This window comes from Macaca fascicularis, chromosome 14 (assembly GCF_037993035.2).
Source record: "Macaca fascicularis isolate 582-1 chromosome 14, T2T-MFA8v1.1".
In the NCBI taxonomy this organism is placed as follows: Eukaryota; Metazoa; Chordata; class Mammalia; order Primates; family Cercopithecidae; genus Macaca; species Macaca fascicularis.
In genome coordinates this window covers 81,905,195-81,921,107 of record NC_088388.1, presented here as the reverse complement: position 1 = coordinate 81,921,107, position 15,913 = coordinate 81,905,195, and the positions used below count along the sequence as shown (strand labels likewise).

General features: G+C 37.7%; 1 protein-coding gene across 3 annotated transcripts in view; it reads right to left on the bottom strand.

The window, feature by feature from the left end:
- The window catches only part of DDIAS (DNA damage induced apoptosis suppressor), a 32,380-nt gene that overhangs the window by 14,238 nt on the left and 2,229 nt on the right, over positions 1-15,913 (bottom strand). The window contains exons 2-3 of one of the 3 annotated variants that reach the window (XM_065528787.1): positions 6,257-6,356; positions 4,493-4,621 (exon numbers count right to left, since the gene is read on the bottom strand). In XM_065528787.1, coding sequence (XP_065384859.1) covers positions 4,493-4,605 — 113 coding nt within the window. In that variant the 5' untranslated portion in view covers positions 4,606-4,621; positions 6,257-6,356. Of the gene's footprint in view, positions 1-4,492; positions 4,622-6,089; positions 6,109-6,256; positions 6,357-15,913 lie in introns of those variants that run through there. The other 2 variants (XM_065528786.1, XM_005579211.4) reach the window with 2 other exon arrangements.

Genomic DNA, 15,913 nt, shown 5'->3' with positions numbered 1-15,913 from the left:
TATGATTAAAACTCTCAGCAAAAGTGGCATACAAGGGACATACCTCAATGTAATAAAAGCCATCTATAACAAACCCACAGCCAACATAACAATGAATGGGGAAAAATTGAAAGCATTCCCTCTGAGAACTGGAACGAGACAAGGATGCCCACTCTCACTATTCTTCTTCAACATACTACTGGAAGTCCTAGCCAATGCAATCAGACAAGAGAAAGAAAGAAAGGGCATCTAAATCAGTAAAGAGGAAGTCAAACTGTCACTGTTTGCTGACGATATGATTGTTTACCTTGGAAACCCTGAAGACTCCTCCAGAAAGCTGCTAGAACTGATAAAAGAATTCAGCAAAGTTTCTGGATACAAGATTAATGTACACAAATCAGCAGCTCTTCTATACACCAACAGCGACTAAGCAGAGAGTCAAATCAAGAATTTAACTCCTTTTACAATAGCTGCAAAAAAACAAAACCAAAGACAAAAAACCAGACAAATAAATTTAGGAATATACCTAACCAAGGAGGCAAAAGACCTCTACAAGAAAAACTCCAAAACACTGCTGAAAGAAATCATGGACAGCACAAATGAATGGAAACACATCCCACGCTTGTGGATAGGTAGAATCAATATTGTGAAAATGACCATGCTGCCAAAAGCAATCTGCAAATTCAATGCAATCCCTACCACCACTATTCTTCAAAGAATTAGAAAAAAACAATTTTAAAATGCATATGGAACCAAGACATAGCTGGCATAGCCAAAGAAAGACTAAGCAAAAAGAACAAACCTGGAGGCATCACATTACCTGATTTCAAACTATACTATAAGGCCATAGTCACCAAAACACCATGGTACTGGTATAAAAATAGGCACACAGGCCAATGGAACAGAATAGAGAACCCAGAAATAAACTCAAATACTTACAGCCAACTGATCTTTGACAAAGCAAACAATAGTGGGGAAAGGACACCCTTTTCAACAAACGGTGCTGGGATCATTGGTTAGCCACATGTAGGAGAATGAACCTTATACAAAAGCAACTCAAAATGGATTAAAAATCTAAGACCTGAAACTATAAAAATTCCAGAAGATAACATTGTAAAAACTCTTCTAGACACTGGCATACCCAAAAGCAAACGCAATAAAAACAAAGATAAATAGCTGGGACTTAATTAAACTAAAGAGCTTTTGCATGGCCAAAGAACAGTCAGCAGAGTAAACAGACAACCCACAGAGTGAGAGAAAATCTTCACAACCTATACGTCTGACAAAGGACTAATATCCAGAATCTACAATGAACCCAAACAAATCAGTAAGAAAAAAACAAACAATCCCATCAAACAGTAGGCTAAGGACATAAATAGACAATTCTCAAATGGCCAACAAAACATATGAAAAAATGCTCAACATCACTAATGACCAGGGAAATGCAAATCAAAATCACAATGCAATACCGCCTATTCCTGCAAGAATGGCCATAATCAAAAAATCAAAAAACAGTAGATGCTGGTGTGGATACAGCGATCAGGGAACACTTCTACATTGCTGGCAGAAATGTAAACTAGTACAGCCACTACGGAAAACATTGTGGAGACTCCTTAAAGAACTAAAAGTAGAACTACCATTTGATCCAGCAATCCCACTACTGGGTATCTACCCAGAGGAAAATAAGTCATTATGTGAAGAAGATACTTGCACACGCATGTTTATAGCAGCACAGTTCAGAATTGCAAAATCGTGGAACCAACCCAAATGTCCATCAATCAATGAGTGGATAAAGAAACTGGGGTGTGTGTGTGTGTGTGTGTGTGTGTGTATATGATGAACTACTACTCAGTCATAAAAAGGAATGAATTAATGGCTTTTGCAGTGACCTGGATGAGACTAGAGACTATTATTCTAAATGAAGTAACTCAGGAATGGAAAACCAAACACCATATGTTCTCACTGATGTGTGGGAGCTACGCTATGAGGACACAAAGGCATAAGAATGATACAATGGACTTTGGCGACTTGGGGGGAAGGGTGGGAGGGGGTGAGGGATAAAAGACTACAAATAGGGTGCAGTGTATACTGCTCGGGTGATGGGTGCACCAAAATCTCACAAAGCACCACTGAAGAACTTACTCATGTAGCCAAATACCACCTGTACCCCAATAACCTATGGGGAAAAAAAGATAAGCACCAGAAATTACGGCTATAGTTTAAAAAAATTTTTGTGTCAATATAGTATGTGCAGAAAACAGGTTATATTTCCATGGACTATGTTTCCACAGGCAAGGACTATGTGCCATGGGTTTTATATTCCAAAAGAGTCCCGTCACTTATATTCCAAAAGAGTCCCGTCACAAGTCCTTTCCCAGGGCATTTTAAGCTCTAAGAAAGAGAGAGGAAGATGTCATTCTGAATACAAATTTCACTGCCAATTTGGAAGTAGTATGGTGATTATGAAGGTAGACAGAATTCAGATTGTGTAGGCTTGAATATGTTTCTGCCCCTAACTAGCTGGCTGTGTGATGATTTGCAGTAAGTTACTTAACTTTTCCAAGCTTCAGTTGTCTCCTTTAAAGGCTGGCATTAACAACAGCATTCACTTTATAGGGCTGTTGTATTAAAAGATATAATGCCCACAAAGCTCCTAGCACAGTGCCTACTGTACAGTAAACACTCACTAATGTTATCTATTGGTATTACCAGTCTAAATAAGCAACAATGGCATTATTGTTCAACCTAAATTTTTGTTGCAGATTATCTTTAAAATAAATGACCGGAAAGAGTTTTAAAAATATTTTATATCTATATATTACTGATAATGTATCACACAATGTTCTAGGCATGTTATGCATATTAACCTATTTGATCCTTACAAGAACCTTATGAGGCAGATATCACTTTCCCCATTTTGAGGCTCAGATAATTACAGTGACTTGCCCAAGGCCACACAGCTGTAATGGCAGGGTTGTGATTTGAATCCAGGCAGTCAGCTCCAGAGAATTATGCTTTTAATCATGATAACATACTGCAATAAGGTAAAGTATACTTATAATAGATTATAATAATAATAGCTGCCACTTTGGAAATTCTAATATATATTATGTATTCTACTAGAACATTTCTGTGCATTATCTCTAATTTACAATGATCCCATATTGTGGGTACCATGATCCCACCTTACAAATGAGTAATTAGACTCACAGAAGTTAAATATCTTGCCCTAGGTCACAAAGTTAATGAGAGCCAGAGCCTACATGCAACTCTGTTGTGTTCTCTGAAGCTTGAAATTGTTCCATTACAGTAAGTCCTCATTTAACATTAGTGATAGGTTCTTGGATACTGTGACTTTAAGCAAAACTACTTATAGCGGTTCTCAAATAACATCACTATAACGTTGATGAGAAAAAAATTTGTTTCACTATACATCATTTTGCTTAAAGTTGCGGTGTCTTAGAATCCGACAACATTAAGTAAGGACTGTATACCACACTGCTTCTAAGTATAGATTCTGATGAAAGGCAAATAGCCCATGGGTTTTAGTTGTTTCAAATGACAGGCAGGAACCTGAAAATGGGTGAACCTAAGACAATCTAAACACTATCATGCTATCACTTATTCATTCGTCTAACGAACACTTGTTGAACATTTTCTATGAACTAAGCCTGAAGATGGATGCCAAGGATTTAATGATGAATAACACAAACAGGGTCTTTCTCTCAGAGCTTACAAATGAGTACTTGAGAGACTGGCTTAATAAAGGAACAGTGTGATAACTACTTCAAGGATTACTTAGAGTCTAGATATGAGTTAGAACTGCCCATCTCCCTTTGTGCCTCCCCATTCAATGCTAACTAGACAAAAAGACTAGTTAAGAATATTGTTGGCACACTACTCTTTCTTACATAGTTCTAGCTACTTACTAGTTATTCTTATCCTCTCTTCCATGCAGAGAGACAGTGTTCTGGAGAAACTTCAAACCTAACCTCTCATTTCTACTCTATAAAGATAAGAGGAAGACCTTAGGCTCTCAGGTATAGTTGGCTTGCATCTGAGCACCATAATAAAGAATTATATGCCAAACACCTTTCTAGTTGCTAAAGGATAGAAATTACTATAACATAGTCCCTGGTCTCAAGGAGTTTATTTATTTACATTAAAAAGTATTCTAAGGATCATGCAAAAATAAACAAACAATAAACAAAAGCCTGCTGTATTATTCCCAGGGATATCCCAGAAATGGGTTAAGTTTTGTACCCAGTATTGGGACTTACTGAGAAGTTATTTTTCTTCAATGAGGCAAGCATTTAGCAAAGGACTTGACAGTAACTTAAAACTTTTCTCTAGTAATAGATGATTAGCAGTGAAATCTGTTCTGGGATTTACAGAAGAACCAACTCCTGAGAGTTGTCCTGGTTTGGTAAATCTGGTCCTTGCCCTTGAGCCATAGGAAATCTACAGTGTGCACTTGTATTTCCTCTCTCACCCGTACAGACTTTACTTTTACCTTTTGGAGACCAGGGTTATCCTAGAGAAGCACTTCTGACATGATGGATATATAAAACTTGAATTCTGGAGAGCAAGTACTGAGGCTAGAAGAAATTTTCTTCTTCTATTCATGTGTTCACACCGTGGCCTGCAAAACAAAATAGTCATTGGGATGACTGGCAAATCTTTCATTACAGCGCATATTCATTTCTTAGGAAAATCACAACCTCTACTGCAAAGCTAATAGATGTCATGTGTTTCACTTTCAAAGTGAAGGTGGTGTCAATGTATTGGAAAATTAATTCTTTTTCTACTTAAAATATTAACAGGAAGAAAATCAGATTTAAAACAGTGTGGTTTAAGCAAATTCTTGTATCCTGTTTCTTAATAAATGCTCTATCCCAGTAATTCAGGAAAGATGTCATTTAGCTTCTTCACACCTTTACAAGAAGATACAAAACTTGTGTCTGCCATCAATACAAAGGAAACTACAGGTTGAGCATCTTGAATCTGAAAGTCCAAAACCCAAAATCTGAAATGTTTTGAGTGCCACCATGATGGCACAAATAAAAATTCCACACGTAAGTACTTAACACAAACTTTGTTTCATGCACTAAATTATTAAAATAATTGTGGCTGGGCGCAGTGGCTCATGCCTATAATCCCAGCACTTTGGGAGGCCGAGGCGGGTGGATCACCTGAGGTCAGGAGTTCGAGACCAGCCTGGCCAACATGTTTTCTCTACGAAAAATACAAAAATTAGCCGGGCGCGGTGGCTCACGCCTGTAATCCCAGCACTTTGGGAGGACGAGGCGGGCGGATCACAAGGTCAGGAGATCGAGACCATGGTGAAACCCCGTCTCTACTAAAAATACAAAAAATTAGCCAGGCGCGGTTGTGGGCGCCTGTAGTCCCAGCTACTCGGGAGGCTGAGGCAGGAGAATGGCGTGAACCCGGGAGGCGGAACTTGCAGTGAGCCGAGATCGCGCCACTGCACTCCAGCCTGGGCGACAGAGCGAGACTCCGTCTCAAAAAAAAAAAAAAAAAAAAAAAGAAAAATACAAAAATTAGCCGGGCATGGTGGTGAGTGCCTGTAATCCCAGCTACTCAGGAGGTTGCAGCAGAATTGCTTGAACCTAGGAGGCGGAGGTTGCAGTGAGCCGAGATTGCACCATGGCACTCCAGCCTGTGCGACAAGAGCAAAACTCCACCTAAAAAAAAAAAAAAAAAGTATTGTATAAAATTACCTTCAGGCTATGTGTAAAAATGTATATAAAACATAAACAACTTTTTATGTTTAGATTTGGGTCTCATTCCTGTATCTCATTAATTGTATGCAAATATTAAAAAATGCAAAATTCACAAGACTTCTGGACCCAAACATTTCAGATAAGGTATATTCAATCTGTACACGAACTTACATGAATCTTTTAAAGAACCTAAATTGGTGGAAATGGTACTTTTTTAGCTGAAATATCGTTTTATTAGATTCCAGTGTGCTCATTTTATACATCTTGAAGAGAAAAGAAGACTTCAGATTTTGTAAACAGAAAAAGCAAAATGTTACATGTCAAACGATAGCTCAAAGTGTTTTAATATCCTTGTATAAAACACACCAGGAAGGCCAAGGGTGGTGGCTCATGTCTGCAATCTCAGCACTTTGGAAGACTGAGGTGGGGGGCGATCACTTGAGCCCAGGAGTTTGAGATCAGCCTGGGAAACATAGGGAGACACTGTCTCTACAAAAAATATAAGAGAATTAGCTGAGTGTGGTGGCACGTACCTGTAGTACCAGCTGCTTGGGAGGCTAAGGCAAGAGGATCAAGGCCATAGTGAGCTATGATGATGCCATGGCACTCCAGCCTGGGTGATAGAGCAAGACCCTATCTCCAAATAAACAAAGAAATCAGAGGAGTAAAATAATAAAATACAGACATACCTCATTTTATTATGCTTCACTTTATTAAGCTTCACAGATATTGCATTTCTTTCTTTTTTTTTTTTTTTTTTTTTTTTACAAATTGAAGGTTTATGGTAACCCTGTCTCAAGCAAGTCAATTTTTCCAGCGGCATGTGCTCACTTTCCACCTGTCACATTTTGGTAATTCTCACAATATTTCAAAAGTTTTCATTTTTATTATATCTGATGGTGACTTGTGATCAGTGATCTTTGATGCTACTATTGTAATTGTTTTGGGGCACCACAAACTGCACCTGTATAAGACGAATTTAATCTATAAATGTGTATTTGACTGCCCCACCATCTCTCTCCCTCTTGTTGGGTCTCCCTATTCTGAGATACAACAATATTGAAATAAGGCCAGTTATTAACCCTACAATGACCTCTAAGTGTTCAGGTGAAAGGAAGAGTCACACATCTCTCACTTTAAAACAAAAGACAGAAATAAAAATTAAGGTTAGTGAGGAAAGCATGTTGATAGCCGAGATAGACCAAAAGTTAGGTTTCTCGTGCCAAACAGCTAAGGTGGGAATGCAAAGGAAATGTTACTGAAGGAAATTAAAAGTGCTACTCCAGTGAACACATAAGTAAGAATGTAAAACAGCCTTTTTTTGATATGGAGAAAATTTTAGTGGTCTGGATAGAAGATCAAACGAGCCACAACATTCCCTTAAATGAAAGCCTAATCCAGAGTAATACTCTAATGCTCTTCAATTCTATGAAGGCTGAGAGAGGTGAGGAAGCTGCAGAAAAAAATGCTTGAAGCTAGCAAAGGCTGGCTCTTGAAGTTTAGGAAAAGAAGCCATCTCCAAAACATAAAACATAACTTGCTGCAAGGTAAAGCAGCAAGCGCTGATGTAGAAGCTGCGGAAATTTATCCAAAAGATCTAGCTAAGATAACTAGATCTTAACTAGTTGATGATGGTGGCTACACTAAACAACAGATTTTAAATGTAGACACAACAGGCTTATATGGGAAGAAAATGACATCTAGGACTTTCATAGCTAGAGAAGTCAGCGCCTGGCTTCACGGCTTGTCAGCACCTGGCTGCAAGGCTTCAAAGAACAAGCTAACTCTCTTGTTAGGGGCAAATGCAGCTGGTGACCTGATATTGATGCCAGTGCTCATTTGCCATTCCAAAAATCCTGCAGGCCTTAAGGATTATGCTGAATCTACTCTGCTTGTGCTCTAGAAATGGAAGAATAAAGCCTGGATGACAGCACATCTGTTTATAGCATGATTTACTGAATATTTTAAGCCCACTGTTGAGACCTATTGCTCAGAAAAAAAGATTTCTTTCAAAATATTAATGATCATTGACAACGCACCTGGTCACCCAAGAGCTCTGATGGAGATGCACAAGGAGACTGATATTATTTTCATGCCTATTAACACATCCATTCTCTACCCATGGATCAAGGAGTCATTTTGACTTTCAAGTCTTATTATTTCAGAAACACATTTCCTAAGGCCATAGCTGCCATAGATAATGCTTCTTCTGATGGATGTGGGCAAAGTAAGTTGAAAATCTTCTGGAAAGGTTTCACTACGCTAGACGCTAATAAGAACATTCATGATTTATGGGAGGAAGTCAAAATATCAACACTAATTGGAGTTTGGAAGAAGCTGATTCCAGTCCTCATGGATGACTTTGAGGGGTTCAAGCTTTCAATGGAGGAAGTGACTGCAGATGTGGTGGAACAGCAAGAAATCTAGAATTAAAAAGTGGAGCCTGAAGATGTGACTTAATTGCTGCAATCTCATGATAAGGCATGAACTTATGAGGAGTTGCTTTTTATGGATAAACAAGAGAGTAGTTTCTTGATATGGAACCTACTCCTGGTGAGGGTGCTGTGAACATTGTTGAAATGACAACAAAGGATTTAGAATATTCCATAAGCTTAGTTGATAAGCAGTGGCAGGGTTTGAGAAGACTGACTCCAATTCTGAAAGAAGTTCTACTGTGGGTAAAACGCTATCAAACAGCACTACATGGTATAGAAAAATCTTTTGTGAAAGGAAGAGTCAATGCAGCAAACTTCAATGTTGTCTTATTTTAAGAAATTGCCTCTGCAACCCCAACCTTCAGCAACCACCACCCCAAGCAGTCAGCAACCATCAACACTGAGGCAAGACCCTCCACTACAAAAAATTATGACTCATTGAAGGCTCAGATGATCATTAACATTTTTCAATAATAAAGTGTTTTTAAATTAAGATATATATTTTTTAGACATAATGCTATCGCATACTTAGACTATAGTATAGTGTAAACATAACTTTTATGAATATATGCACTGGGAAACCAAAAAATTTGTGACTCACTTTACTGCAATATTTACTTTATTGCAGGGCTCAGAAACCCAACCCACAATATCTCCGAGGTATGCCTGTAGCGATGTTCTCTTTATACTTTCTTTTTAAAAATTCAGCCTGGGCAACATGATGAGACCTCATCTCTCCAAAAAACAAAAAAAAGGTTAGTCGGGCATGGTGGTATGAGCTTGTGGTCCCTGCTACTTGGGAGGCTGAGCTGGGAGGATCGCTTGAGCCCAGGAGGTGAAGACTGCAGTGAGCTGTATTCATGGCATTGCACTCCAGTCTGGGTGACATAGTGAGACTTTTCCTCAAAAAAAAGAAAAAGAAAAAAAGAAAAAAAAAATTAAAAGGTTGATATGTGGCAGAGTGTGGTGGCTCACGCTTATAATTCCAGCACTTTGGGAGGCCACGGTGGGCACATCAACTGAGGTCAAGAGTTTGAGCCAGCCTCGCCAAAATGGTGAAACCCTGTCTCTACCAAAAATATAAAAAATTAGCCCGGTGTGGTGGTGTGCACCTGTAATCCCAGCTACTCAGGAGGCTGAGGCAGAATTGCTTGAACCTGGGAGGCAGAGGTTGTAGTGAGCCAAGATCATGCCACTGCACTCCAGCCTGGGCGATAGATCTCTTTGAGGCTCTGTCTCAAAAAAAAAAAAAAGGTTGGTTGGTTTACTAATTTTTTAAATGGATTAGCTTATTTATAACATAAAATACACACCTCACAACAAAGGTCTTTGTAACTGTTTGAGATAAAGCTGTATTAAGAAACTTTCATTTTTAAGCACATGGCAAAAGCTTTCAATTCTGAAATGGGTGATACTGTTTTTGACACTGGCATCAGCAAACTGACAAAGTGGAGGTCACTCGTTTTAAAAGAGTAGAATCTTTTTGGTATAGTACTCCATAAAGATGATCACAAACATAGAAATGTGGTGACTATGTAAGGGAGATGTTAAAGTGATACTAATCCTGTTAGTCAATCAAAATAACATGTCTATAAAAATAAAATCTTGCCACCTAAGTTAATAAGATGGAAATTTGCAAAGATGAAAGATAATAATTTACATAAGTCACTGATCTGTATAAATTAAAGCGAGCATAGAAAAGAGAAGGCTAATCCTAATTTTTTGCTATCCTTGTTGGGATTCTTATGTATACATTAGTAAGGTTCTGCCAAAAGCCGATTATGTATTCCTAGATTTGGTTATCACCTTAGGCTACATGGCAATCTCAAAGGACACGGTTGGGTAGGGAATATAGGATACAAATGAAAGGCAGAAAGAAAGGTCAAAGAAAAGTGCCATTATGAATGCTAAAATCTCAAATTCCTTGCCATTGCAACTGTCAAAAGACAAAATTACAACAATTTTGCGAAAGATCTTAATTGGCTTTATTTATGATTCTGTGAGAGGTGTTTGAACAAAAGCAACTCCATCTTGTCTAGAGGGCGGGTACAATGAAGCTGAGACATACTGGGCTGAATTCCCAGACGCTTAAGGCATTCTAAGTCATAGGATGAGATATGAAGTCGACACAAAATACAGATTATAAAGACCTTGCCGATAAAACAGGTTGCAGTAAAGAAGCCAGCTAAAACCCACCAAAACCAAGATGGTGACGAAGGTGACCTCTGGTTGTCCTCATTGCTACGCAGCCACCAGCGCCATGACAGTTCACAAACACCATGGCAACATCAGGAAGTTACCATATATGGTCTAAAAGGAGGAGACACAAATAATCCCATCTTGTTTAGCATACCATCAAGAAATAACCATAAAAATGGGCAGCCAGCAGCCCTCGGGACTGTTCTATGTCTTTTATTCCTTTACTTTCCTAGTAAACTTGCTTTCACTTTATGGACTCGCCCTGAATTCTTTCTTGCACGAGATTGAAGAACCCTCTCTGGGGGTCTGGATTGGGACCTCTTTCCTGTAACAGTTCTAGAATCGGGAAATACTTTATTCCATAAAATACAGTAAGTGTCCCAAGGGGCAGAACAGAGAAGTTTGGTTTTATAGACAGAGAAGGGCTGAAGAAAGTAGAAACAAAGAACAAAAAGCAGCTTAGTCATTTCAGAGGTACTTTCCTCCTAAAGTGGGAACAGAGGGACAGAAAAATACAGGAATAATTGGTTGACATAAGCCTACTTTTTGTTGTAAGCATCAAAGGCAGAGCAAACTTCATTGTCATGACAACTGAAACTGGCATGTGTGGGAAATTTGGTTATTTCTCTCTACTGAGTTCTAGGAAGATCAGATAACAATGCAGTTTTGATTTGGTGAGGTGGAACTTTAAGTATAAATGTCTCTATTTTGATTTTTAGTCAGGTCTACTGGGGCCTAGTGCACGAGCTTAGTCCAAAACAAAGGCCTCCTATAACTTTTAGTTAACACAACAATGGTGTAATGTCAACAAGGGCATCATCCCTCCACATTCTAAAATCCAATTTAGCGTAGGGTTTAGTATAGAGGTATACCTACCTGTGAGTTAGAGGAGCTAAAACAGCATAAAGCTCACTCCTGAACATGCTGTCTCTTACCTGCTTAAAATCCTGTTATTTAGAATGAAGCCTCAATATCTCACAATGGTCTGTGCAGCCCTGGGTTAGCTAGATCTTGCCAATCCCTGACCTCACTTAATACCACTCTCCTTCTTAATCACTGTATTTCAAGCCATGCTGGCCTTCTTTCTGCTCCTCAAGCATACCAAACAATTCCCTTCTCAGGCTTTTGTGCTTACTGTTCTCTTTGGCTAGGATATTCTTCCCTTAGGTCTTGGAACAGTCGGTTCTTTATCATCCTTCAATCTGTAACTCTGTTATCCCCTCAGAGAGCCCCACTTTAGCTCAAGTAGAATCCTCCTTCCTCTTAGTTTCTATGGCATCACCTGTTTTATCCTTCATGGTACTAATCGTGCTGGATAGTCATCTTGTATATGTCTTTGCTTACTTATTTTTGTTCGTTCTACCCATCACTAGCCTAAGTTTCATAAAGATGGGGACCTAGTCTACCCTGTTCTCTACTGTAACCCCAGTGCTTAGAACAGTGCTCAGCACACAGTAAGTTCACAATAAATATTTATTGAATAGGGCCAGGTGTGGTGGATCAGGCCTATAATCCCAGCACTTTGGGAGGCCAAGCTGGGAGGATTGCTTGAGCCCACCAGTTTGAGACCAGCCTGGGCAACACGGTAAGAACTCTGCAAGTAATAAAAAATATTAGCTGGGCATGGTGGTGCACTCTTGTATTCCAGCTACTCAGGAGGCGGAGGTGGGAGGGTCACTTGAGCCTGGGAGATTGAGACTGCAGTGCACAGTGATTGTGCCACTGCACTCCAGCCTGAGCAACAGAGACTAGTCTCAAAACAAAATTTATTGCATGAATGAAGAACTATAAGCAGAATTTTGCAATTCAAGAAAATTTTTATAACAGAGTAGGCATATGCCATATGATACCATAATTTTCTTCCTATTTCATTTGAAGTTCCCCTAAAAAATCTTTATTAACAAAGAGAATGGCTTTTCTTTTTTTCTACACCATATACTATTGTACCTCTGTAGTCCTACCATTTGTTTTGTCTATTGTAGTGTATTGTCTATTTGGTTTTATTCTCCCTAATGCCTATTCTCTTAACTTTCTTTTTGCTCTTTATGTGCTAGTAATTTATGCCAAGGGAAACAATCTGAGTTGTGTTCCTTGCTTCCCCACTCCCACAGTATGTTTCACATTTCTATGCCTTTGTTTTTTTCCATTCTTCTCTTTAAAATGCTCTTTCATTCTCCTGGTAATGCTTATTCTTCTTTAAGATCCTTCTTAGAAGTCGTCTTTTCTAGAACATTTTCCCAGAAGTTAAATTACTCTTTAATTCATCACATGCCACATTATATTAAAATTATCTGTTAAATATGGTTTGTTTTTCCTGGACCCAGAGTAAGATCTTAGAAGGACTATCTGTTTATATCTTCAGTGCCAAGCTCAGAAATTGTTAATCTGAACTTCAGATATTAATCTTCTTCATGAGTTGCAGTCCCTCTTCCTAAGCCACAATTTTGTCACTTAGTGTTAAAAACACAATTTTACCAAATCATAAAATTATCTTATATTTGTATACGAAGTACACAGACTAGTTTCATATATAGTACCTTATTTAATACTTATTTTAATCATTACTTATGTCTTCTCCTCACTTCTAATATTTTTACTTGTGTTCATATTGTGAGCAGAGACTATTTTCTTTAGGGCTCTAAAACAGAATTTTATATTGTACCACAACAATATGGGCATTCATCAAATCATATTCTTTACACAATTGCTATTCAAACTTTAGGAAATGGAATAAACTTGTAATATGACTCGTACACTGGGCTAAGTGAAAATAACATACTGTCTGTCCTAAAAAAATTTGTTAATTGGGCAGACAACTCATCAATAAGTGAAAAACTTAAATAAGCAGGAAATTTTGGATTCATTTCTAAATTAATTGTGCCAGCACTTATTACTATACTTTTAAAGGAAGGTTGGTTACATTGTTTTTATTTAAGGGTTTATTGCCCTCTAGTGGATCAAATGAGTAAGTCTAAAAATCTATAAAAACAGCAAATTTGAGAACTGTAATGAAAGGGGTCATTAGTATTTTTACTATTTGTATTTCACCTGGTGAACCCCAGAAATTGGCGAAAAGGCTTCCCATTTATTGTCTGTTGGACAATAACAGAATAAGATGCTTTCAGACAGTTAATATTAATTAATTTCCTTTGGTGTTTTCATAGTATTTCCTTCATACTTGCCACCTAGTTTATTATTGTATTTATTTATTTATTTATTTGCCTAGGCTCTGGGGTGTTTTTAGAGTTTGTTTTATTTTTCTGTCTCTCTCTACTGCATGACTTGCAGTATAGTGGATGCATGTCTGATGAATAATTGAAACACCAGGAATAAGTAAACACTAAAATTAGGAAGACAGGATGACACACTTGGGAACAATTTCATATGTGGTATCTTTTGGAGTTTATCTTTCTTCTAATATTTATTGGGAAGGATGGTGATATCGTATTACATTTCTTTCAGCTCCATCACAGCAAACCATATCCCAATTTAATATGCTAACATATTTATTTATTCATCAGTTATTAATTGTGCGGCTGCTAAATGCTGGGGGGAAGAGCGTGATTGATGGACAAACAGACAAGGTCCCTACCTAGTCAGTAGACTTACTGTCTAGTGTAAGAGACAGACATTAAATAATCACACAAAAAATTTACCTGCAATTCTGGCAAATTCTATTTCGGAAATGCATAGTGCCATGAGAAGATATAACAGGGGGACTAATTTAGTTTTTGATGGAAGGAATGGGGAAAGAGAAGAGGATACTTAGGAAAATACATAATCTTATTTTTAAAAAGTATTTTCTCAGGGTAGTAGTGTTAAGAGCAATTTTTATTTCCTTTATATATTTAAGATATTTTCTAAGTGTATGGCTTTCATAATTAGAAAAAATCAATAAATACAATAAAAATACTGGAGAGGGACATTAGCAATAATATACAAAGAAAAGCTTGCTTTCTTTAAATCTCTCACACATAAAAGTAGAAATAAGGAGGGTAGAAAGGGATAAAAGTATAAGTGTTGGGGCAGAACTAATTAAGGCCTCAGTTGGCCTTTGTTTTGAAAGCCCAGGGATAACCCAGGTCAATGTCCAGGAATGAAGGCTCTGATAGACTTATGCTTATTAAAATATGTGGGGTCTATGTGGACACACTATAGTACATATCTAATTTACCATGGAATATTCTGGAATGCTTTCTCTCCTTTTAGACAAGCCATTATGGGGAGCTGAACCGTAATCCAAAGATGTTTTACTAATTTACCATGAAAAATTACCATCACAGGGAAGGGACATATCAGAAGCCTGTATTTAAATATTTGGTATAACTATATATTATACTCAAATTACAAACAGAAAGTTGCTTGAAGAAGAGCTGTGTGGTGAATCGACTATTTAATGGAATCAAGCTAATGCCTGATGCATCTTTCATTCTAGAGATGATTTTTTCAGTGGTACCAGATATATAAACTCACTGATTACAACCTCTGCATCCCATTTTCATACTAGACAAGTATTTCTCAACCTTTATCATACATCAAAATCACCCAGAAGGCTTGATAAAACAGATTGCTGGACTCCAACTCCAGAGTTTGATTCAGTAAGTCTGGGATAAGTGTCTGAGAATCTGCATTTTCATAAGTTCCCAGGTAATGGCCAAATTGTCCACACTGGAAAACCAGTAGCTTAGTCATTGAGACTATCTCATGGTAAATAACACTTGTGATAAATATGGTTATAGTTAAATTCCCAAGGCCTGACAGCATCTCAGTCTCGTTTAAATTATTTTGCAATTCTTTGCTCTAATCCATTATTTGGTGACCTTTCAGCTTAACTACTTCATAATCAAGTTCTCAGAAGGCATCTTAATCATTTATGGAAAACTGTGCCCATACATGCACATACCAACACAACTTTTTTTCTTCTTTGGGCTAGACTAGAAGATCTAGAATAACTGGGTTAGATTAGAAAATCTAGACTAATTCTTATTCTATGTTAGATCCTAGAGAAAAAGTTCAGTGAAGTATTTAGTGTAAATTGGCATCTGGGGATGGGGCTGAAGAGAACATAAAAGTATAAGATATGAATCCTATCTTAAAGTTCATAATCCAGTTTGAGTTCATTTGACTGCTTTACAGTTTGCAAAGTGCTTTTGCATCATTATCTGATCCACTTAGAGAAGTTAAATAACTAATTAAAGAATAGGAATTAGGAGAAATCAGGTCTGGAACTCATGCCTTCTGATGAGTAGCTTACTAGTCTTTCTAGTACATCACTCTCTTTGTTCAAGCTTCACACTTGAAAGAAACTATGTGTATTTGCTTCAAGACTGTGCCCAAAGGATGAAATTACTCCTTTAAAAAACTAGTCTTAGTTCTAATGGCATAAAGAAAAGAAAGTATGACTAACTTTTCTCCCTTTCTTCATTCCTCTCCAAACTGTTCTTGCCTTGCATGAAAATCTTTGTCACCTTGTAATTATCCAATTTTCTATTTCATAATTTACAGGCCAAGAGGCCTCAGTTATGGGAAGGGTGGCTATTTTGAACTGTCTTCTTA